Here is a 26,076-nt window from a genome sequence, read left to right as displayed (position 1 = left end):
AAGAGCTGATGGTCCAGTAAGTAGTCACAGGAAGTAGTCTGGCCTCCAGCTCCTTTTCAAACATGCACCTGGACCACTTTTGAATCTCCCCACAGTGTTTGAAATGTTTCAAAGATAATAGACGTTCCAGTCTCATTATGGTGTTGTTCGCTGATGTGTTTGGCCTTGTGTTCGATGTCATTTAAATCCCTCGCCTGTTTCTGTTGTTGGGAGCCTCTGCGAGTAGAGTTTGTGTAGGAGTAGCTAGGTACACTCAGAGGTAGAGCCCTTCAAATGGACTCAAGCTACCGCACTGAAATTTGTTCAAAACATCCTGAACTAGCAGTCTGATTTTTTTTCGTTCTGTTTTTTGTGGACTAATAGCACCACGCAGTCTAAACTAACAAGTGATGGTTCATGTTCTCGTACTTTCCTGTGACATTTACACAAAGGGCGACAGAGATATCCAGTATCCTTCTTGTCGCTGGCCCCCTCTCCTCCCAGGCCTTCTGGTGTTTACAGAACTGAGTGGCTACTTTGGCCGACCACAGGGACAGCAGATGTCATTTTAAGGGGCAGCCGTGCCACCGATCACCATGTTTGCTCACAGCCCCGTATGATTATAGGAAAAACACATTTTTATTTCTTTTATTTTTTTCTTGTAAACTGTAACTTTGTGTTTAACCAATCCTTCAGGTTCTGCTGAGCACACTGGCAACAAAGAAACATATTTAAACTAAACTCTATTAGCTCGAGCACCAGTTTGGAAATTGGTTTAATTAAAGTCATATCTGAGCAGTGCCTGTCTTCCTCCGTCTCAAAAAGACCTGCGGGAACTGTTTTTACTGTATTCATAGAGTCTCTGAGTCAAAGGCAAATCACTGTAAAATGGACTGTGTGCCAAAAGCACTTTGAGTGAATCTCATTATCTTTTTTTTCCAACCCATCTGCCACATGCACCATTTTTCACAGAGCTGCTCGTCGTGTTCAGAAGTGCTGGGTGATGTCACAATGTGACAGAGAATAGAGAGAACATTCGGTATGCACATGGTTCTTTAGTCCATTGATGAGTATCACAGTACTAAGTGAAAGCTAATGAGACATCCCCTAAGGAGTCAGTTAATATGTAGTTCTGGAATGTATTGTCTCTGTGAATTATTCTGAGTGAAAAGCAGACCTTCAGAAAAGACTTGACATTCCCTTTGTTAACATCTTTATGAAGTAAGGCCTAGCCTGCACTTTTTGGATGAATCTATACCGTCTCCCTGGGAAGATTATCTCAGAATGATATCTGAAAAGTGGCACTGCTTCTCATTAAGCCATGTGGCATGTAAAAGACAGAGCTATCCATATTCTCTGATATGCAAATGTACCCTCAGCTACTCTTGCAGGAGTAAATGAGGAGGAGGGTCACCTATGGAGTCTCTAGTTCCCTTTGGATTTCTCTTTTCTTTCTTATGTTATCAGCAGCGCGTAATCTCAGTCCTTTTCAAAGTCACCCCGTCATTATACAGTATTGGTTTTGCTGCTCGCTAAATTAGCATTTAAATTGAAAAGTGAAGCCACACCGGTGGGCTTTGGGCTGCGAGCTTGTTTTGCGTTTCCTGCCGTGGCGTGGTACTCGGTGCAGCAGTTTGTTCGCTGATATTAATCACTCGGTTCCCACAGGGCATGGTGACCAGTATTAAGAGGGTTCACTTAGAACTGGATTAATGAATAGCTTCCTGCTCGGAGGAGCTCAGCAGGTGCAGGAAAATAGGCTTAGCCTGAATGCGGAGTGACGTGGCTAGCAGTGGGACAACGGCAGTTCCTACTGACATCTGTAGAGCAACCGCAGGTGCTTGCTGTCACTCCTGGGTGCAGCGCTGGTTTGATCAATACTTAATTTGTCGCCATAATAATGCATAACACTTTGTACTGTTTGTTGAAAGGTAGGATAAGACGACAGAGAGGCAATGATCCAAAGCCAAAATGTTGAAGTATAGTTAGAGATGTGACTGTGTCTGTTTCATTTATGAAAAACGGCATTTTGCATTTACAAGTATTCAGATTCATCACAGGTCCCCATGATGGTGAAGAGAAAAGCATGACTTGCCACAAAATACAGTGCCATGCCCTTTTTTGGCAATAGACTATCAAGCATTAAAATTCACAATATGAGAGATGATTTCAGAGCCAGTGGCTGCAACAGGGTTTTTCCTGGCTCAAAATGGGCCTGCTGCGGGGCTGGCTGCATGAGAAAGCACAGTTTCATAAGTAGAATAAATGAAATACCATTGGAAAATTTTATTACAAATATTTTTATTGCCATCCTGTTGATTTTATTTTAGGGAAAGGCCCAAATCCTCTTTGGGGCATGTTAAAATTATATAGAGGCAATGACAGTGTCTGGAGGAAAAGCCTCGTTGTGCTTTGCTTTGTTACCACTTTAATGGGCTTTGACCGGCTGATTCTTGCTTCTTCCACCTGATGGCAGCAGGTCCAAACAAACAAGCTTCTTGCAGTAAGATGGAAGAGGGAAAAAACAGAAGCTCAGTGATGATTCAGAATGTTAAAATGTGGCCCTGTCAGATTGCCATTGGCTAAAACCTCAAAGTAGTGAAAATGCCAGCAGATATAGGCAACTTATCTTCTGCCAAGTTCTGCTTGCTCAATAGTGCAAATCTAAACAGCGCTGAGCACAAACAAATCAATTTTAAGCATGTGTTGAAGCAGTTCAGGTAGATGATACTGATATGTCTTATTATATATTAGCTTCATTGATCATTTCAGACCTGTCCAGAATAAAAGTGCCTGATTTTCCAGTAATATTGGCAGAACAAAACAAAAAAAGAGACCTTTGATTTGACTGTGTTCTTTTGAAACACATGAGAAAGAAAATGTCTTCAACTACAACTTTGACTGCACAACCCATCTCATTATTGGGATCCAAATCACATCAGTTTGCAATTAACCATATTCTTTGAAGGTTACAGGCCACTGGGGCCTTCTTGTGTAATTTTTCCAAACAAATGGAAGACATTAATTTGTTTTAATGCCATGTTGCAGCGCTCTGCTTTGTCTGCAGATGGGAATTCAATTTTAACTTAATTTAACGTAAGGAAAGCACGTTTCTTCCCCCCACTGGATTTATGTTAAGAGGGGGGCTATACCTGCAGGTCCACTGATCACAGTTGTGATCACATTAGCTTAAATAGACTATTTGAATGCCTAATGTCTTGCTGAGCAAATGTGCACAAGCAGAATGGTTGAGTTTGTTTTGTTCTTCAGATATATCTGCACTACGTTGTGCTCATAGATTTGCCTTTGATTATTAGAAACTTCAGAGAAGAAATTAGTAAATCAAACAACCACTGCAGAAGAGCATCTCTGAACACACAATACATCTAGGCTTGAAGCAGATGGCTACAGCAGCAGGACACCACGCTGAGTGCCACTCCTGTTAGCTATTAACAGGAAACCAAGGCTTTATTTCACATAGGCTCACCATAATTGGACAATACAAGATAAAAGAATCTGGTCTGATGAGTATTGATTTTCTGCTGTGACATTTGAATAGCAGGGTCACAATGAGGTGTAAACAGCATGAGCACATGTGTCCATCCTGACTTGTATCAAAGATTCAGGTTGATGGCGGTGTAATGGTGTGGGGGAAATTTTCTTGGCACACTTTGACTCCAACTAAGCATATTTAAATCCCACAGCTACCTGAGTACTATTGCTGACTATGACCAGGCCTATATAACCTCATTCTGATAGCTGTTAACAGCAGGATAGCGTGCCATGTCACAAAGTTCATATCATCTCAAACTGGTTTCGTGAACATGAGCTCAAATGAGTTGTGCTCAAGCGGCCTCCACAGTCGCCAGCAGTGTTGGTCAAGTTACTTGAAAAAAGTAATCAGTAACTAATTACTGATTACTTCCCCAAAAAAGTAATCCCGTTACTTTACTGATTACTTATTTTCAAAAGTAATTAATTACTTAGTTACTTTTTTAAAAACACGATTTACAACCTGAAGAGGTGATAAAGCGATAGATCTGTCAGCCCAATTCTACTTTTTCTACATAATCCATCATACAAAATGTAATCAAATGGAAAAGTCTCTTTTTAAAACTTGTTTTATTAGTTTTAATCTTTTAACTTTATGCATCAAGCAAAAATTTAATTATATGCAACATTCTGACTGGAATAAATTAGTTTAACATTTAAACCTATTTTCTGCACATTCCAGCACATAAAATAATTTTTCTTGTGTGTTTACACTCAGTCTTTCAAATAGATGCAAGTAAAATACAGCAGAAAATAAATAAAGTCAAAGACTCAGCGGTGCTTTTGCTCTATTTTCACCTGTAAAGCAGGAGTAGGGTAGGCGGAGGTTTACCCTGGTGCAGGTGTGCCGCGGTCAGTTGAAGAATCCGCGAGTTTCTCTGTGAGTTTCCCATTACATCGTTGCGCACTCGGTGCTTGCTTGGAAGTTTAGGGGTTTTTTTCGCTGTAAAAAGAAGTTTTCTTCCCACGCACAACGGACGCTAATGTTTTTGTCACTTTTTATGGAATCAAACTCAAAGTAAGGTCAGTACTTCCACGCTTTAAACGCTGCACACTCATACTCTCACCGCACTCGATATGTGATCCACTGTTGATCTGCACACAGCTGTTGTCACGAACGGCGCACTCGCTTACGTCACTGTCGTGAGACATTCTTGCAAAAAATCACGGTTTTAGTAACGCAGTAACGCAGCGTTCCTACGGGAAAGTAACGGCAATCTAATTACCGTTTTTGCAATAGTAATCCCTTACTTTACTCGTTACTTGAAAAAAGTAATTGGATTACGCATTACTGCCCATCTCTGGTCGCCAGATCTCAGTCCAATAGGGCTCCTTTGGAATGTGGAGGAACAAGAGATTCACATCATGGAGGTGAAGCCAATAAATCTGCATCAACTGTGTGATGCTATCGTGTCAATGTGGACCAAAATCTTCCAGGAATGTTTCCAACACCTTGTTGAATGTGTGCCATGAAAAATTAAGCTAGTTCTGAAAGCAAAAGGAGGTCCAATCGGGTATTAGCAAGAACAAAGTGTCTAGGGAGTGTATATATTGCAGTATGGCACTATATTAAGGAGTGTAATATATTTTATTCAAAAGTCATCAATATCTATTTGTTACGCCCAAGATTTCCTATGTGTTGGTATTTTCACACATGAGACATGTCAAGATTGATCGACACCAGGAATAAACTAAAATAGAATCAGTATTCCTTTAATAATAACATGTGACTGTTTTCCAGGAAGAATCTGCGCAGGCATAAAGGAATTCAGCTTTGTTTTCAAATATCAGCACTAAATCATTTTTCCCTGTTTGTGTAATGTTGTAATTATAATTATCACAATTCCCAGCGGGTACGGCTCACTGCCTTTTTATGGCTTTAGACTGATGCACTGCTCATGTGATGCTCCGTGTATTTCTCCTGTAGCGGTTTTGTCAGTTTGCAGGTGCTGCAGACGCCCTCTGCCCCCTACAGTACAGTGCATGCTCCGTCCAACACAGCACAATCCTCTGCAGTGGCAATTACCTTCATCACCAATCATACACTGATTGATCCCGCACACTGTGTGCTGATGACACGCACAGACCTTGATTATTTTCATTACCATTAGCCGAGGGCCTTGATTACACCCTGAGCAACGTTTTTGAGGTGATTGGAGAGCTGAGATGCTGAGAAGTGGAGGCATAATCTTTGCGATTAGGTTGTGGTCTGATATTAGTATTTGAAAGAACAAAAAAAGGAGCAAAATCTTATTGAATTCCAGATTAAAACACTTTCTTTTTCTTCATGTCGGGGTACAGCTTTTGTCACTGAGGCTTCTGTCACACCTTCTTTTCACCTTTACAGCCCCTGTTCTCTGAGAGCTACACAGTTACCACAGTTGCACACACAAACACACAAGACCTGGGAGCTATATTTGGCTCTTACCCAGCTGCCACAAATAAAGGAAAGTAAGTGATAGTGGGATAAACGAGCTGCCCAATAGCATGCGCAGCAGAGAGCGGTTGTTTCCATGGCAAAACAGCGTCCTAACAATTCATTTGAGCCAACGGGCTGCGAAGATTAAATGTGGAAATGATCACTCCCATCCATGAGAGGGTGTGTAAGGGACCTTATCTCTGGAGCAGCTTTTAATTATAAACTACCATGTCACTTTTTTTCCTAATTAAACATGCAAAAAGTGCCTAGGCAGGATCATATTTCTGCGGTTCTGCACCAGGCAGTTGTGACTATTGCTCTGAATGGAAAGAACTATTTCACTTTTTGGCTCATCTTGAAAATCTGACAGAAGCTGCTTGCTCCTTTCATCAGTTTTTAGCAGCTTGATGCCCTAAGTTTGCATGACCTATTTTAAAAACACATTCAGGTCACACTATGAATTGTGGAATTCACTCACCGTTAGTGAAGGAATTGGGCTGTTTTCTGGATTAATAAGTAATATCGTATATTGATAAATAGGGAAACGATACAAACAATATCAACAACTATGAACTGAGAGAATCAGGAGACACCAGATGATTACTTTACTCTGACCTCATTGACTGCTGACCGCAGTCAGAAACCTCAAAGCCCTCTCATCTGCAGTGTTGTCTTTCTCCCTGACCTCTCGCTTATCATCCGTCCCTTATAGTTTTGCTCTTTATTTAAAGTCTAGGTGACGGGGAGGTCAGACACATGTTGTTTTTTTTGTTGTTTTTTTCACGAGCTGACATTTTACACTCATCAGTCCTCCTGCCAACTTTCTCTGGTGTCTCGCCTCAATCAACGATGCTATTAGTTCCTTAACAGAGTTTGAAAAAAAGAAAAGACGGAAAACATTTTCACATCATCACTTGAGTGATTTGCAGTCTTCTTCTGTCAAGACAATCACTAGAGCGATTTCCCATGATTTTCAGACAATCACTCTGGGTTAAGCTGATTTTGAGTTTTGAACCTGGTTTTCCTGCTTTTGATTAGTTGAGCTTGTCAGTATCACATTTCACTCGATTGTGGCAAGTATTTTTGATTTGTCAATGCCTTGATTAAGCCTGATATCACCTCTAATTTACACAGGTGTTTTGGATAGTCCTTTATAATTAATTATTAAACTACTGAATTAATTTGTTCAGGGAAAGGGAAAAAAGAGTAAAATCGCGCAAATTCGATACTTATAGAAAAGTTTTGTCTATTAAAGACAGTCGCATAAATGATTGCAGCATGGGTTAGAAAGCGAAGCACACTGTGGCCGTGTTCATCGTTCTATCATGCTATCTTTTTCGTAAGTGGCATTTAAGAAAGGTCAAGACCTTCTGTCACAATCTGCAGATTATGCAGACTGTGTAAAAGTCGAGGACCCAAAACACAGACTCGAAAGGCAGGCGGGGTTATACAAAAGGCAAGACGTTTAATTAGGCTGTTGCAAAAGTCCATAAAGGAAAACATGAAATCCAAAGGGCAAAGCGAAAAACAAAGTCCAAAATGGAAAAGCAAACTATAGCCAGAGGCACACGACGAGAGCAAACACATGTGGCAGGTACACAACCACAGAGACAAAGAACTATTTATGGTTTACACAACGGTTTAATCAGGGGACTGGGCACAGAAGGGTAACAAGAAGCAAGTGAAACCAATGAGAATAATGAGTAAATACAAGACACAGGAAACAGATGACTGCCAAAACAGGAAGTAATAGACAAATGAAAGTATTACACACACAAATATACAAATCAACTCTGCATGAGGGGAAACACTGGGGATGGCTGGGAAACATGTTAAAGAGACTTGTAAAAAAAAAAAAAAAACAAGAGCATGAAAGTAACTAACAGTAACTAATCCACAAAAACTCTAAATTTTTAATTAAATTCAGTTTTATTTATATGGTGCCAAATCACAACAATGGTCACCTCATAGTGTTTTAAGTAAAGACACTACAATAATGGAGCGAAACCCCAACAATCGGGCGACTCTGTGTGAGAAATTACATGCAGGGTTAATCTCCTTTGTAACCCAACATTTCAAACTGTGAGAATTAGGTTATGGCCACTTTGACTGGGTGTCAGTGACAGTGTCACTGTCTGCAGAGACACTGAAGTCAGTGATTTGAGACTTCTTGACTTGTGTTACTGGAACCTTTTACAAGGTCTGCACTAGTATTGATATTTGTCTGTGCAACACAACCACAGTTGACGGTTGCAGCCTGATAATGCTAGCTAGCATTAGCTGGTAAATAGTTGAGCCTTCAAAACAGAACAGAGCAAAGCAACCTACCTTTTTTGTATGTAGTCTATTGTTGAAGCTTATAGAAATGAGTGTTAATGATTAAATTAGCCATCCATCGTGTTTGTGTGTAAAATTAGGATTATGTTGACAGGTAACGATTGTCTCTCGTGCATTAGCAAGAAAAAGTGTATAAAAATGTGAGCACACCTAAACGTAATCAGTGCTTCACATCCCACAGCAACTGGTGGCTCACCGTCTCTCCTCATTCTTTTACCCTTCTGTCTGTTATTTATCTTTGTCACAACGATCAGGTTCATCCCTTCTCCTCGCCCTTCCCTCCTTGCCTCTTTTTCCATTTCCTCACGCCCCCTCATCTTTAGCGTTGCCACTCTACCCCCCCCTTTCTTTTCCACGTGCTTCTTCTCCCCCTTCCTCCCTCCCTGACTTGTGCCGGTTTCTCATCAGAGCCAGAGATGCAGGGCTCTTAAGTGGAGTTAAATGGCCTGCTGACAGTGCTGAACACTGAGCTCTGCATCGTTGGCCATGGGCACCCTATGACCTGTCCGACATGTTGACTATGAACTTGGAGGGACTGGAAATGATCGCCGTGCTCGTAGTTGTGGTCCTGTTCGTTAAGGTGCTGGAGCAGTTTGGTTTGTTGGAATCTGGCTATGATGGTAAGGGAACAGCTAAATCATTTCTGTCCTGGCATTCAACCACTTGTTGCTGAAAGTTTGTAAAAGCAGAGTGTAGTTTATTACAGTAAGACTACCTGCTGTGCAACAGTGGAGGTCCTCTTACATAGATTTTAAAAATGTTGACATGTTTGTGTTTTGATGGTTAAAACGTGTGATAGTGGACACTGAGCAATATACAATACAAGTCTGACTCCTTTTGCAAATGTCTTGAAAATAGACCTAATGCTACAGGCTGAGTGTGAGCATTAGAGGCTCAGATGGATGTTACTGTCTCCTCGCTGTGTGATTGTGCTCTGTGGACTTTATAAGGTCAACTTTGTTGTCTGTTGCTCGTCAAACGGAAGTCCTCGACAGCCTCTGCGTCCGCCCTTCAAGCTATTTTAATTGAATATGTTGCATCTCTCTGAGTCACCTGACTTTGCCGCTAATTGGTTTAACAGTCGTGATGACTCACACATCACACACATCCAAATATTATAATTTGACTGTATTCCTTTTCATTGCGTCTCAGTGTAATTTTAGGATTTCATTTTACACCCGGTAGTCTTTGTGGGTTCTTGACATTTGCGCCTCCACTTTGATGGTTTGTTTATTAAATTGAAATTAAATTTAATTGGGCGTGAAAGCCTGCATCATCTGTGGGTCGTTTAACTTATTTATCCAAATGAGAGAGAGAGAGAGACAGAGAGAGAGATGATGATGATGAGGACTGGATTTCATTCTGGTGCTGAGAACCTGGAATTTATAGTTGGGGCTTTAAACTGCCACAGTGACATTTGCTTTTCTCTCATTAGCTGGAAACGTAAAGGGTTCAAATCCAGATGAAATCCTGTTCTTTGTCATTTTAAGGATGAAAGGTTTTCACTAATTCAGGTACTGAAGTAGAAAAGCAGTGATTTATATTCATCTGAATTTTTCTTGTTGGTTGCGGCTACTCTCAAAGATGCCTTTGCTTCATGATTCATTTTGTTTTTGGTGTTCGCTTTCTCCTGGCTTAGGAGGGAACAATGATTGAACCCTCGCCCACTGGAGATTTGTCAAGGTGCCATGCTGAATCTTTCCCACCAAAGTGTGAATCTAATATTGAGGAGCTGGGTCTCTCCGGCACAGAAGACCACCTGTTGTTTATGAGCTCCACTTACTGTACAGGCTGCCAAGCTGTTTGCCTTATGGCTGCGAAAGGCAAACATCTTCAGACCAGCCAGGATAAAAGCAGTCGGTTGCCAGTGTTGGACCAATGTTTGCCAACGTTTGACAATTCAAAATTAAAAGCACTTGCTCGTTCCACTTGTACTTTTAATGTTCCCTCCATGTTTTTCATGACACGAACACCCGGTTGAAGCACGCCAACAGCAACAGTCACATTCACACGTGGGACTGTGAGAAAATCCCATTTATGTCCCATGCAGTTTGTTTGTGGTCGATACTGAACTCAACCAATCAGAAGAAAGAATGTATTTTTAGGTTTGTTAAAGAAACGTGGAGATGATTTATGTCACCAAAAATCAAATTCAGGGATATGACTTTAAAATAACTTTAAAACCAGCAGGTAGATAGTCAAACTCATCCCATATTTTTGTGTCCACGCTTACTGCAGCTGCTGCTCTTGTAATGCTACTTATGTGTAAGCTGCTCTTTCTAACATGTTTCAATCGTTACCCTTCAACAGCTGCTAAATTAAAGCACTTTGAAATCGGATGATTCCATACACCCTCTACTAAAAGTCTGCTATGAAAATTATTGTCATAAAAGCAAAGAAGTGTCCCGTATGAGTGCCTTTTCAAAGGTCCAACCAAAACAAAGGACTTGATTTTTTTTTAACTTGACATGCTCTCTCCAAAACCAAGCCAACAATAAACCAGGAAATATATCAGGAATTTGTAGAGCTGATTATTACTCTGTGGCACTCTCCCACTTGATGGTTTTTGGATAAAAATAGACTCGCAACACAGCCAGACCCAAATGGCTCTTTTCAGTGTCTGTGCCTCTCTTCAGTGGTGTGACAGTGAGTGACAGCGGTGTGTCACCAGTGCAGTGGGACGTGACAGCTGACAAGGGCAGCCATTTACATGGCTGCTGCTGAAGGTGTGGCTTTCATCAGCTGTGACTCTGTAAACACACTGCCAGTACATGCTGCCATAGCCATTACCGTGTGTAAATTAGACTCTTAGACTTCAGGAGGACAAATTATTTTCATGTGTTGGATGGAATAATGTATGCTCTCACCTTCATTGAACACAGTGCACCCCTCATGCCACAGGTCTCACCTGCTGGGTTGGCAGACTGTGTCCCAAGATTATAAGATTTACAGTGTACATGTTGTTTATTGAAGCAAGAGAGAATACATGTGTGAATAAGAGGGAGACAGGAAGGGCTGGTGAAGGTAGGTAAGTTTAAATACCTGGCATCAACCATCCAGAGCAACCGATGATGCGTAAGAGACAGAAAGATGTATGATGTATGATTTGGAGACAGCGGCACAAACAGAAAGACGGAAGCAGAGCTGAAGATGTTAAGGTTTTCATTGACAGGATTTGGAACGAGTTCATCAGAGGAACAGCTCAGGTTGAGCAGTTTGGAGACAAAGTTCGAGAGGCAAGACTGAGTTAGTTTGGACATGTACAGAGGAGGGATAGTGGGTATACTGCTCAAAGGATGTTGAAGACAGAGCTGCCAGTTATGAGGAAAAGAGGAAGACCACAGGGATGTAGTGAAGGAGGACATGGAGAGGGTTGGTGTGACAGAGGAGGATGCTAGAGATGGTGAATGGTGCAGATAGGCGCTGTAGCGACCCCTGAAGGCAGCAGCTAAAAGAAGAACAAAAGTGCACATGTTATTTATTAATGCTATCTATCTATCCTATCTATCCTATCTATCTTATCTATCTCATCTATCTCATCTATCTTATCTATCTATCTATCTACAGAGGAAACTACTCTGGTCTATAGTGAATGGAGAGGACATGTATTTGCATCCTAATAATATTTGCTAAGCAAGTGCTCTGATGTGCTTGGCTGCATTATAAAACATGATTTCTTGGAGTCGAACGAACACAGTACTGTGTTTGGGGAAAAAAATACATAAAGATGCTTAATCACTGGCATTCAAGCTGCCATGACACGGCTTTTAGATATAATGTGTTTTGTTTATGTGTGTTTTTTATTACATTGTGTAGCTTTTATTACAATGGTTTTGTGTACCAGAGAATCTGTCAACATAATAAACACAGAGAACAGTTATTATTGTACATTATTTGTATGTTTACACCACTGTGAGTAGTTCCAGTCCATTAAAAAGCCCATAACTGTTCTCTGCGATAAGCTCACATTTTTAATGTGGTTTTACAGTTGAACCTATGTAAAAAATGTTCTCTTTGACGTGCATGTTTAGCAGATGTGCCACCAGAGGGAACCAGAGTTTACAGTCAGCCTCACCACTCAGTACTAATGAGTCCAGGATTGGGAGCTAGAGGCAAAGCCAGGTTCTCTAGTAAAAACAAACCAGTATCTATCAGGCGGATTCCGTTTTCCAGCAGTTCCAGCTGTGTGATTTAATGGGCAGTAATTGGTAAGAAGAACATAAATTGTCTTATCTTGCACTTGCACACCAACCTAACAAAGTGCAGCGCAACCATATAAATGCTAGTAATGTAGTAAGTGGGTGCAGTAATAAAGCTCTGTAGATAGAAAATGAAACACCAGGAGGGCACTTAAACTCAAATTGAAACCAAATGTAAAACCTAAAGTAGCACACTACAGTGTGAGTTTTAAACAAAATACAAAGGATTTAAATATTGTTAGAACAGCACATGTGGATGTGACAGTTATTAACTTTTAAAATGTGGGCACAAAGCAAAGGGAGGCTCATGTTTGTATAGAGCACATTAAATAAAGTGGAATATGTAAGATTTCTCTCTCTTTTTAAAAAAACATTTAGTCCCCTTCATAGCATGAGTAATGTGCTCCTTATTTCCTTCATCTTACTTTCTCGACATATTTTTCACAAATCTAGTCCTATATTATTCAGTGGAGGAATATTAAAAAATCTGCAATTTATTATAATTTTGGATAATAGCCCAGAGCCTCAGACAGGTATGAGAGAAATATTGTTGTGTCTTGTGTCTTTCTGCTGAATTAAACTCTGTTAGGGATGATTCCACAGGCTTCAGTTTTACTCTGCCATCAATCTCTGCAATGAGAGAGCTACTAATGATTGATTCGGAAAATCATGAACGTATGATGCTTTCATTTGTTTTGGGGATCATCCTGCAGGCACATTTGTAAAAGGGAAGATGAGGTTTAAGCTTTTTTTGGAGCTGAGCTGTATGTAGAAACAAATGCTTCTAAGTGCTGGAATCTGTATGGCCTCCATGAGGAAACAAAGTATAATCTCATGTTCCTCTTGAAAATCTACTTTTTCCAACTAAAAGCCTTAAGCTTGGTCTTTGGTTTTGGAACCTGTTCACATATTAAGGAAAAGTAGAGTTAAGCCTTTTTGGAGCATGCAGAACATTTAGAAATCACCTCTCCTTCCTTTTACGTAGACGTTTTAGAACATGGAACCTTTACTCATCCAGTTGGTAAATCTCATTGTGCATCTGCAAGCCTCTTTGCAACCCACCTCCACCCTAGCTCCTCCTTTCACACATTTGTGTTTGAATGTTTATATCTGTTTGTTCCGTGTTTGGGTTTTGCTTTTGGTTGATTCAATTCAATTGTTTGTATATAGCGTCAAATCACAACAACAGTTGCCTCAAAGTGCTTTACATTGTAAGATAACGACCCGTTAATAACAGATGCATAACGTCAACAATCAGACTACTCCCTATGAGCAAGCAATTGGCAACGGGAGGAAGGAAAAACTCCCTTTTAACAGGAAGAAACCTCCAGCAGGACCAGGATTATGGAGGGGCAGCCATCTGCAGGGGTTTGGGGTAAGGAGAGGGAGACGTTGTGGGAAATAGTCCGAGTTTATGCTCATGTTTTGTAAAATTATGAATTGATTCCAACAATAACATGAGGAAAAGCTCATTATCACACTGAAATGTTAATAAATTATAGTGGACTGTGCACAGTGTAGAACTGTATGAAGGGGATTATATTCAGTGCAATCATTACATGCTTGCCTTCAGGCATTGATAAAAGCCTCATGATAAATGTTAAAGCTAAATCAAGTTTTATTCCCTAATACACACAAGCCATTTCGCTAACAGATTGGCACAATTATTTTATAATAGGAAATTAAAGCAAGTTAAGAAAAATTTGGTTGCAGTATACTGTAACAAGATTATAGTGCTAACTCGGATTATGGTTTTACCAAAATATAGCAGATATAGTGGTCTTGTTGCTTATTTAGCCTTTTTATTCCCAGAAATGACGAATAAGCTCATGAAAAATGCAGACTAACTGCACTTTCATGTTGTTGTTGTGGCAGTTTTCTCAGTTTGTGCATTCTCACATAATTTTACCACCTCCTAATATAACGCAGTACCTGCTTGTGGTGCTATTTATTGTTGTGCCACTGTGACAGCCCACTGTTATCAGGAAATTCTTCAGCAATGAACTCCGGTTCATGTTCGCCCGTGATATTAAATCACTCGCTATGCACGATGAACATTTTTTTGATCTGTAAGTGTATCTCTGGGTTCGATAAAACATTATTCTACTGGATGCTCCGCTGCTAAATGATATCTGATCTGTGGACCAAACAGCTTTCATAAATTATTTCCTCACATTTAATACTGTTATGGCAGGGGATGTCTCGACACAATTAACTAGAAATGAAGCTGTATTGAATACCAGAATATTTAGCAGTGCGAGATTATTAACACCTCAACCAAACTTCGCCTCAGGAGATCCCCTTGCTTGGAATATTAAGTGGATATGTTTATTTAATACAGATATTTTTTTCATTAGATACTTTATGGCATAATTATTTTATCCTGGCTTTCAGGGCAAAAGTAAATTGTTTGTATTTGTTTTTTCCTAATTGGAGAATCAGGAATATGATAAAGCATGCATGCCCTGCAGCATGCAGCAGTGCAAAGATGGTTTTAAGCATCCCTAGCCAGAGTTGTCTCTACCGAACTCACAACGCAGGATATGAGATTTATTGGGACTCATTTATCAGAGTTTATTTCTAATTACAGGTGAATGAAGTTACACTTTGAAGCAAACACGGGAATTAGTCCCGGAGTGTCAGCCAGTTAAGTTTACACGACTGAAAGAAGAGGAGGAAATAAAAGCATTAACCTGAAATTCAGTAGCTCAGTCTCCTCATTCTGTCTTGCAGATAAACTGGGTTCACGTGTTTTTGCTTTGATACGATCCATCAAATCAGTGTCTGTTTGAGTAGCAAACTCAGCAGTACTATAAATATTTGATTTAGCTTCAACACAATGCGTGCTCTCTATAACCCAGAAAGTTTAGTATTTGCAGTGCTTTGACACAATAGCTCATGCACTACTCATCACTTTTCCACATCCTGCTAAATAAATTTATACCCACGTTGATGATTCCTTTTAGGAACAGCCTTCTATATCGATTTCCTCTCAGCATCTTTTTCTTTCTGCTGAACTGTGCTCGTCATATCTCATCCTTTGGACAGTGGCTCCAGCCGTCCTGTATTCTGTCTGCCATTTTATGCCACCCTTGGTCTCTTTTTACTGTTCCTGCTAATGCATGTTCTCCATCGACCTTTGCACTCGAAGCTCAGCTTGAATGGCACTTTGCTGCTGCTGAAAGGATGGTGCATCATAAATCAGATGACAGGCTGGCTGTGCAAAGACAACTCGAGTCCTGCTCTTTGGCCTCACGTGTTGTCCACAGTGAGCCAACAGATAGCCGCGCAGGAGCTAATATTGCAGAGGTACAGAAAGGAGGAGTTCAATGTTATCTCCTGTAGCACGCTGTCTGGATCTTTGTATTACTGTCCACCTGCAGACAATACCTTTGACCTTTCCCTTCACTACAACTAATCATGTGGAATGAATTGGGAGTTTGATAAAGATCTAGTGGTTCTGCTGTAGAGAGAGATGGCTGCCGTTTTGTTGAGAAAATGAATGTCTTTCATTTATAGGCTTATTGCCTCCAAAGGGAATTTCCGACCCATCACTCAACACGTTGCCTTTTCTTTTATTGTGCTTTTGTTTCTTGGAGCTAAATTTCAGCATCCTTTATGATCTGGTTGGTCAAGTATTTGAGCAATTTGTAGGTCTTTCTCCCTTTCTTCCTTATTTGACACCATGCTATGGATAGAATTAGCATTTTTTCGTTTTTTTGCATGGAAACACGGTGAAACATGCAATCCACTAAAATGCAAAAGCGTATAACAAGTAAGGTTTGCTTTCTGAATTGGCTCATTACCTTTAAAAGTAAGGGCTTCCTGGGGCATGTTTGTAACTTTCAGAGTTGGTGAATTGGACCGGACAGAACTGATTCAGGTGGGGAAATGGGGGAGGACGAGCGTATGTGTTTACTAGCCATCCAACCTTGAATGATGAGGCATCGCCATAGCACAGCAGATGTAGTTGGTAGCGGAAAACGCATTTCCTGTGAATGTCGCTGAGGCCACACACACCCATATTTCAGAAAATAACCAAAAAGCCCGACTCACATACCTGCAGTAGTAAAAAAAGACAAGGTAGATTGATGGTGTCTCCACATACACAGATGTATTTTTGCCACCACCCAACAACTCAGAATGATGATAAAGACAGTTTCTCTTGTTCATGTGCTGCATGTGTAACAGTGCTCAGTACAGCAGTGCACATCATCACGCCACATCGCAGCTCTGCATTTCTTTCTAAATAAAAAGCTCAAACATACCATCTCTAAAATAGAACAATGTTACTACAGTCATATTACATCAGTTGTTGAGTAATTTAACTTGACATTTACAAAAAGACATAAAACAAGTAATAAGGTCCAGATCAAAAAACAAACTACAGCCCATAGGAAATGCATCAGATCCCAGAGTATTCATTTCTTGCATTTCCTTTAGGTAGATGTGAGCTTACAGTATTGTGCAAAAACTCTTTTGTCCCCCCCTCCCCCATTTCTTCATATCTTGCTCGGAAAATTGGTGCATCGATTTACTGAAATTTCCAAATAAAAAATGGAGATACTATATGTAAGTTAAAACAAAGTTGTTCAATTTTTATGAGCTTGAAATTCAATTTTTGGTATGACCACCTCTATTCTACAACATTGTCTGAACCCTCCTATACAAGGTTTCTTGTGGATTCTTTAACTCTTTCTCCTATAAAGACAAGCTTTTATTAGATAAGAGATTTGATAGTCTTCAGGAATAGTTCTCCAGTCTTCTTGAAGGACACTCAAAGCGATTCTTTGGATGTTGGCTGCCTTTTTTTCTGTCAAGATGATCCCACACTGCCTCACTAATGCTGAAGTCCGGGGTCTGGGGAGGTCAATCCATGACTGATAGTGTTCCATTGTGTGTTTTTCTAACCAGGTATGCTTTTACTGCCTTGGCAGTGTGTTTGGAATAATCGTCATGCTGAAAAATGAAGATGTTGCCAATCAGGCACTTTCCAGATAGTATTGCATGGTGGATCAAAATCTATGGTACTTTTCTACATTCAAAACTTCATCAATTTTGTCCAACAACACTGACTGAAATAGAGCCAGAAACCACGACAGTGTCTCCACCGTGTTTTACAGATGGCTGCAGACACTCACTGCTGTACTTCTGTCTTGAACTCTTATTGATGCATTGACAACAAAGATCTGTTCCCACTGATTTTCAGTCCAGTTCTTGTGTAATCTGGCATACCTCAGCAATTTTCCATGTATTGCTTTCTTAAGAATGGCTTCTTGACATCCACGCCTCCACTGAAAGAATTTCTAATAAGGCTTCAATGACCTGCAGCTGGATCAAGTGAAGGGCCTGGAGCCTGGAGAACTATTGGTCAAGCACTCTAAAAAAGAAGGCAAAATATAAAGAAATGAGGGGTGGCTCAAGAGTTTTGCATAATACTGTAACATGAAATTCTGTACACTATTCATGCACTTGCTGACTTGTTGAATTCTTGCTGAATATCACATAAATACACATTTATTTGAGTCCTGGATTATACTCAGTAGACAGAATGAATTGTCACTTCCTATATATAGTCTGAAACAGTCATTTTTGTCTTCCCTACAGTTACAATGTGTATGCAGAGGTTGAAAGGGTTAAATATTGCAAATTTCTATAAATGCATGCATGCGCACGCACCTTGCAGAGTGTGCTTTCTACAAACTAAGTCCTCAATATCAGTCACCCCACGGCACTCCATGGTTGATTGCACAAGCTGCTTCACTGAGGGTTTCCCTGGTTCACGGCTCATAATTGTCTACCCTTTCACAGGCGCTGCCTCTGTAAATATGACAGCCTGATTTTAATGTGTCTTGGAACACATAACCCAAACACTAACGCTGCTCTGCATGCCTGAGCAAATCACTGCAGGTGTCACCTAATTATATCATCCACTTGTTCTCTAAGCTGATCTGTAAACAGCGGGACAATCTCATCTTCGCCTCTTTTCCCATCCACCGATCGGTGTAGCTTTGATTGATGACGGTTACATCGAAGCCAGTTTCTCTGCTGTTGGTCTTGTATTTTCACCAAGGCTCACCGTGTGCTTAAGAAAGATAACACGTGTCCAGTTTTTAATGGGAATTTTGTTCTTGGGGGCCTGTTTGGTATGCATACGCAGTGACTGTGCGGGGGAAAAAAGGGTAAAATCTTTTAAGAAAAAAACCTCACATAGGCTACTGTTTAGTTTTAGTCCATTTGGCTGGTGCATAAGTTTCATGTACACAGGAAACACTTTAAGCTCGCGAGACTTTTTCAGTGACCTGTACTGTCGATCCTGTCCTTCGTATCCACTCTGCCCAGACCAAACGTGATAAGATCCTCCCCTTATGAATACTGAGCATGAAAAGTGACGAGACGTGTGGGCAGCAAGTGAGTGAGAAAAATATGTAATCTGTTCCAAGATCAGTGTCCATCAGTCTACAGCGGCAAATGAACAAAAAGGACTGCATGTTTGTCACTCAGACTTGTCTTGCCTGATCGCAGATAAGAAATTTGGACATGGCAAATCTCCAGACCTGAGTGCAGCTTGACATTTCAGGCTTTTTCTTTTCAAAGATGCTATCTAACAAAGGTTATAGAGGTTGGACAAGGTCTTTGTGAAAGCTCTCAGTGAAGGAATGATGAATGTGGGGATTTGGTTGGTGCAAGCTGTCATCAGGCACATGTCTCTTGTATGGTTCTCAAAAATTAGAAGGAATAACTAGAAACTACCAAATTAAAAGCACTTAATGTGAACTGATTTAGAGAAATTATTGCACACCTCCTTTGTGCCAAACTACAGCACAGGAAATAATAGTTGGGTTTTTTTGCCATAGTCTTTCTCAAAAACACACATCCCCTGGCATCTGTGGCTCAACAGAGGGAAAAAAGGAGACATCTTTAGATGTGCACAGTTTTCAAATGCTCTTTGTCATTAAACATACATTGCTCTGCTAAAGTCTTGAGCTTTATACTTTGTTTCCAAGGAGCTAACTTGGTTTTTTTGTTTGTTTTTAAAGTCAAGCAATAATTCTCCAGGCTTTCTTTTTTAAGTCAGTTGACACTGACCTGTGTATCATTCAAACACAAAAACCTAACTCTAAGGATGGACCAGTGTTGTGTCTGCACATAACAGACAACTCAGCAAAGCACCTGCTGCAATAACACAAAGCTTATTGCGTTACATCTGGCCTATCAGCTCTTCCGTCTACTGTTCACGGTGGCCGAGGAAAGCAGGGAGAAAAAGATGAAATTTGCTAGATTACAGAAGAAATGGACTGAAAATCAGTGGTAGCAGGCCTTATGGAGCAGTCTATTGAATTTGGAAATGTTTGGTTTGAACTACTGTCAGTATGTACAGAGGAGGTCAGCACAGAGGTATAGCAATGAGTGTGTACAGCCATCTGTAAAACACAGTGGGGGCTCTGTTATGGGTTGAAACTCAATTTCAGCCATCACCATGCAATAGTATCTGGAATGCATCTGATTGGCAATGGTCTCATTTTTCAGCATGACAGTGATTCCAAACACACTGCCATTACAGTAATACAGTACCCAGATAAAAAAAATAAAACCCAATGGAACCATTTACCATACTATCTGGAAAGCATCTGATTGACAGCAATTTAATTTTTCATCACTCATCCAGCACGGTGGTTAGCACTGTTGCTGCACAGCAAGAAGGTCCTGAGTTCATTTCCACCATCAGGCCGGGGTCTTTCTGTGTGGAGTTTGCATGTTCTCCCCGTGTTTGCGTGGGTTCCCTCCGGGTACTCCGGCTTCCTCCCACCATCCAGAGACATGCATTTAGTGGGGATAGGTAGGGCTGCTCAATTAATCGAATTTTAATCACGATTACGATCTGGGCTTTCAACGATCATTAAAAATGACTGAGCCAATTATTAGACCCTCCCTCATGCTTTACTCTCGCGCTGCTCCGTGTGGTAAGTCAAGCGCACCGCTCTCCATTTCGAACACGCGTCACAACAATTAAGAGGACCCGAGGGAAGCTCGGAAAGCTAAGCAGAAGTTATTTGGAGAGGAGAGTGACTGCCGTTGGTTGAAAAGAGGTAAAAAAAAAAAACTTCAGTGGTGTGGAAACATTATGGGTTGGCGGAGTTAGACGTGGATCAAGTAGACAGTGTGTAAACTTTGCTACGATGTAGTAGCTGCACCACAGAGCAACACTGCAAAGTTGACTAAACATAGATGTTTACATTTTTCATTTATTTCTTATATTGCAAACATTTGCACTGTTATCAGTATTTGCACACTATTTTATATTATTTTTTAAAGTCATTATTCAATACATTGTTATTGTTAACCCTTTAAAGCCGGTCAGAGCAGCACACTCCGTTTTGCGTAACTATTTTTAAATCCCTGTAGAACCTGAACCGTGTAAGCTAGCGCAATAATTTGTTTTGCATATGAAACCGGAGGAGTTGTACTTACATCTTATGCCATCAGCTTGTCCTCGGTCACAGTTTCCTTCCACATAAAGCTTTGCAAAAATCTGTGTCATTTTTGCGGAAAATGTAGTTTTTTACTTGTAGGCCTTAAGTAAAAAACTATACTATACTATACTTATACTAGTGTTTTTATAAGTCATGTTTGACTCTATACTTTTCTGAATAGTTGCTGGGATGCTTAGAACTCGAATTGCACTGCTGGAAATTGTCACGAGCTGAAAGCAGGGACTCAAGCGCAGAGCAGGTTGATGTCTCAGAACACGATTTATTTACACACCCGTGCAATAATATATACAGTGACGGGAAATTCAGGGTTCCAGGGGATTAGGGGAAGGCTCTCTCTCTCTCACGCTCGCTCACGTCCTCACACACGTTCGTACCGCGGGGAGGTCACAGGTCCGGGAAGATAAGCTGGAACAGGGAAAGGGAGACATCAATCACAAATCACGAAGGCATAAAGGTGTAAGACCACGGGAGCTGGAAAGGTAGACTAACGTCAGTAGCGCAATCATCCCGCGATGAGAGGATCTGTGACCCAGCCTCAAATAGAAGACGGATAATCAGCTGATCGCCAACAGCTGTGAGAGCCAAGGGCGGGAGCCAGCTGTGAGCTCCGCCCAGGCAGAGAGATAGGGGGAGAAAGAGAGAAAAAACACAAGTGTAGCCTTGTGAGGCCGGCTGGGCAGGCACGGGGACCATGACAGTACCCCCCCCTCAACGGGAGCCTCCCGGCGACCCACCAGGCTTACCTGGATGCCTGTGATGGAAGTCCCGAAGCATATTCCTGTCCAGAATAGCCGCCCGAGGCACCCAGGAACGTTCCTCTAGCCCGTAGCCCTCCCAATCCACCAGGTACTGAAAACCCCTGCCGCGGCGCCGGGAGTCCATGATGCGGGAGATGTCATAGACCAGCTGACCACCCACAAGCCGGGGGGGCGGCGGGGGCCTGGCAGGAGGACACAGCGGGCTGGAGAGCACCGGCTTGACCTGGGACACATGGAAAACATTGTGAATCCGCATGGTACGAGGCAGCTTGAGGCGAACGGACACAGGGTTGACAATGGAGTCTATGGGAAAGGGGCCAATGAACTGAGGTGACAGCTTCTTAGACTCCGTCCGCAACGGCACAAAACGGGTAGACAGCCATACCTGTTGACCGATGGAGTATTCAGGGGCCGGCGTCCGGTGACGGTCAGCGAGGGCTTTGTTGCGCTCCTTAGTGCGGAGTAGAGCGGCCCGAGTAGCACGCCAGGCCCGGCGGCACCTGCGGAGGTGAGCCTGAACAGAGGGGACAGAGTGCGCACCTTCGACAGCTGGGAGCAGGGGTGGTTGGTAGCCCAGGGATGCCTCAAAGGGTGACCTGCCCGTGGCAGCGGAGGCGTGGCTGTTGTGGGCGTACTCGATCCATGGCAGCTGTTCACTCCAGGTCGATTGATTGTGGGAGGCAACACACCGGAGGGCAGCTTCCAACTCCTGGTTAGCCCGTTCGGACTGTCCGTTGCTCTGTGGGTGGAAACCAGAAGAGAGGCTGACCTTGGCCCCCAATGCGGTGCAAAACTCCTTCCATACTCGGGAAGTGAACTGTGGTCCCCTGTCCGAGACAATGTCCTCGGGGATCCCGTGGAGCCTGAACACATGTGAGGCGAGGAGCCGAGCCGTCTCCAGAGCCGTAGGGAGTTTAGGAAGGGCGACAAAGTGTGCGGCCTTAGAGAAACGGTCGATGATAGTTAGTATGGCGGTGTAACCTGCAGAAGGAGGCAGTCCAGTGATGAAGTCCAGCGCGATGTGTGACCATGGTCGAGCCGGCGTAGGGAGAGGTAGAAGATGGCCCGACGGAGGTTGGTTTGACCGCTTGTTCTGGGCGCAGGCGGGGCAGGCGGTCACAAACTCCCTGGCGTCCCTCGCCATGGTGGGCCACCAGAAGTAGCGTCGAAGGAAGGACAGGGTACGGAAGACCCCGGGGTGGCATGAGAAACGGGCAGTGTGAGCCCACTGGAGTACCTGGGAGCGGACCGCCGAGGGGACAAAGAGGCGGCCCGTTGGGCCGGTCCCAGGATCCGGTTCAGTCTCTTGTGCCTCCTGAATGAGGGATTCAATCTCCCAGGAAACGGCTCCAACCACCCAGGCCGCCGGCAGAACTGGTTCGGGTACCGACTCCTCCTCCGTGGTGGAAAACTGCCGGGACAGGGCATCCGGTTTCACGTTGCGAGATCCGGGCCTGTAGGTGATGGTGAAATCAAAGCGAGCGAAGAACAATGCCCACCTGGCTTGCCGAGAACTGAGGCGTCTGGCCGAACGGATGTACTCCAGATTCTTGTGATCCGTCCAAACAATGAATGGGTGAGCAGCCCCCTCCAGCCAATGTCTCCATTCCTCCAAGGCGAGTTTTATGGCCAAGAGTTCCCGATCCCCGACGTTGTAATTGCTTTCTGCGGGTGAGAGACGGCGAGAGAAGAAAGCACATGGGTGAAGCTTACCATCCTCCTGTTGTGAGAGAACCGCCCCCACCCCGGAGTCAGAAGCGTCGACCTCCACCACGAACTGCCTTGTGAGGTCCGGCTGCCGGAGGATGGGCGCTGAGGAAAACCTCTCCTTGAGCTGGACGAAGGCTCGCTGAGCGGCAGGGTCCCACAGAAAAGGAACCTTCGGAGAGGTGAGTCTAGTGAGAGGGAGAGAGATCTTACTGAAATTGCGAATGAATCTCCTGTAGAAATTAGCGAATCCCAGAAAACGTTGCAGTTGGCGGCGATTAGGAGGGACTGGCCATTCAACCACCGCACGCACCTTCCCAGGGTCGGTACGTAGACTTCCGTTCTCAACTATATAGCCCAGGAAAGCCACCGCAGGCGCGTGGAACACACACTTCTCCCCCTTCACAAACAGCCGGTTCTCCAAGAGGCGTTGCAGGACCTGTCTCACATGCACCTGATGCTCCGCGAGTGACTTAGAAAAAATGAGGATATCATCCAAGTACACAAAGACACAGCGATTAACAAAGTCACGAAGCACCTCGTTCACCATGGTCTGAAAAACAGCGGGAGCGTTGGTGAGGCCGAAGGGCATAACAAGGTACTCAAAGTGCCCCTGGTGAGTATTGAAGGCCGTCTTCCACTCATCCCCCTCCCGGATGCGAACCAGGTGGTAGGCGTTGCGCAGGTCCAGCTTAGTAAAAACAGTCATGCCCTGGAGCAGCTCAAAAGCAGAGGAAAGCAGCGGCAAAGGATACCTGTTCTTGACAGTGATCAGGTTAAGGCCGCGAAAGTCGATACACGGGCGCAACGAACCGTCCTTCTTGTCCACGAAGAAGAACCCAGCCGCAACCGGGGAGGAGGAGGGACGGATCAAGCCCGTAGCGAGCGACTCAGAGATGTAACGCTCCATAGCGACCCGCTCCGGCTGGGAGAGGCTGTACAGGCGGCCAGACCGCAACGGAGCCCCCGGAAGGAGATCGATAGCGCAGTCATACGGGCGGTGGGGGGGAAGGGACCGCGCCCGATCCTTGCAGAACACGCCACGCAAGTCATGATAGACCCGCGGAACCGCCGAAAGATCTGGGGGGTCGGACGGCGAACCAGAGGGCAGAAGCGGAATGGGCGCCGTGGCCGCCCGAAGGCAGGACATGTGACAATTAACACTCCAACCCAGGACGTCACCCTTCTCCCAGTCAATGTGCGGGTTATGGAGCACAAGCCAGGGGTGACCGAGAACCAGCGGAGTGAGTGGAGCCATGAATGCAAAAAAACAAATCCTCTCCGTGTGATTGCCCGAGAGAGACAACGAAAGGAATTCCGAGACATGAGTGATATCGGGCAGGCGGTGACCAGAGAGCGCGTGCACGCGGAGAGGGCGTGACAAGGGCTCCAAAGCGATGTTCAGCTTGGCGGCGAGCGAGGTGTCAATAAAGTTCTGCTCAGCCCCAGAGTCAATGAGTACTGAAAGCGAGTGAAAAACAGATTGTACTTGAAGTTTGGCCGGTAAGAGAAGTCTGGGGAGAGGGTTTTTACTAGACAGATCGCCCACCAGCACCCTCTCAATCACTGGCGAGCGCGCCCTTTTGCCAGCGTCGGGCACGAGGAGACAGAGTGACCCTTACGGCCACAATAGACGCACTCACCGGCGGCCAGACGGCGCTGGCGCTCTGCAGGCGTTAGCCGCGAGTGTCCAAGCTGCATGGGCTCCTCCTCATCACCGGCGTCAGAGTCGCGCGGCCCGCGGCCGGCTGGAGAGGCCCCGTGATAATCCAGTGATTCCTGTCCCGTCCGTGTGTGCGCGCTCCGGTGTGCACGTACTCTGTCATCCAGCCGAACGCACAGGGTCATAAGCGCGTCTAGGGAAGAAGGCAGTTCACGAAGCATCAGTTCTTTCTTTATGTCTTCGTTAACATTAGAAAGCAAAGTACTTTTTAAAGCCTCCTCCCCCCACTCTGTCTGTTCAGCTAAGGTGAAGAAGTCAATAGAGAAATCAGCCAAACTCCGCTTGCCTTGTTTGAGCGCGAGCAGGCGCTGGCCGGCTGTGAGCGTGGTGGATTTTCTATCGAAGACGCCTTTGAACTTATCCAAAAAGTCAGAATACGTTATGTCAGGGTTGGCGTGGAGCACAGCTTGAGCCCAAATCAGAGCCCGATCCTGGAGTAGTTGAACTATATATGCAATCTTAGCACCATCGTTAGCAAAAGCTTGCGGTTGCTGACGAAACTGAAGGGCACATTGAGTGAGGAAGCCAGCACATTTATCAATTTCTCCGGAGAAAGCTTTCGGTGTGGGTAGAAATCTGTTAGCTTGGGAAAGTGAAGAAGCAGGAGGTGTGGCACTTACTGCTGAGGCCGAGGCTTCCTGGAGAGGAGCGGCGGCAGGTGGAATTGCCGGCAGGGGTGTTCGTTGGGCCACAGCCTGCGTGAGAGCAGCGAGCTCGCCACGGAGATGAACAAACATCTGTTCGTGTCGCTCCAGCATTGCGGCCAGGGTGGCGAGAGTGGGAGTGGAGGCCGCCGAGTCTGCTGAGTCCATTTCCTGGCGGGATGATTCTGTCACGGGCTGAAAGCAGGGACTCAAGCGCAGAGCAGGTTGATGTCTCAGAACACGATTTATTTACACACCCGTGC

The 26,076-nt window shown here is 43.7% G+C and overlaps 1 protein-coding gene across 7 annotated transcripts in view; it reads left to right on the top strand.

The window, feature by feature from the left end:
* Nucleotides 1–26,076, top strand: part of kcnip4a (potassium voltage-gated channel interacting protein 4a) — a 165,674-nt gene that overhangs the window by 98,561 nt on the left and 41,037 nt on the right. The window contains exon 1 of one of the 7 annotated variants that reach the window (XM_085451443.1): nt 8,793–8,907. The exons of the other annotated variants lie outside the window; for them this stretch is intronic. Within the exon in view, the coding sequence (XP_085307569.1) occupies nt 8,799–8,907 (109 nt within the window). The 5' untranslated portion in view covers nt 8,793–8,798. Of the gene's footprint in view, nt 1–8,792; nt 8,908–26,076 lie in introns of those variants that run through there. 7 annotated transcript variants of the gene reach the window in all.

This window comes from Copadichromis virginalis, linkage group LG3 (genome assembly GCF_057382275.1).
Source record: "Copadichromis virginalis isolate Kocher_CV1m ecotype Utaka linkage group LG3, C_Virginalis_male_GT1.1, whole genome shotgun sequence".
Taxonomy (NCBI): Eukaryota; Metazoa; Chordata; class Actinopteri; order Cichliformes; family Cichlidae; genus Copadichromis; species Copadichromis virginalis.
Note: the sequence above shows the minus strand (reverse complement) of the source record. Positions and strands in the feature narration are given on the sequence as shown.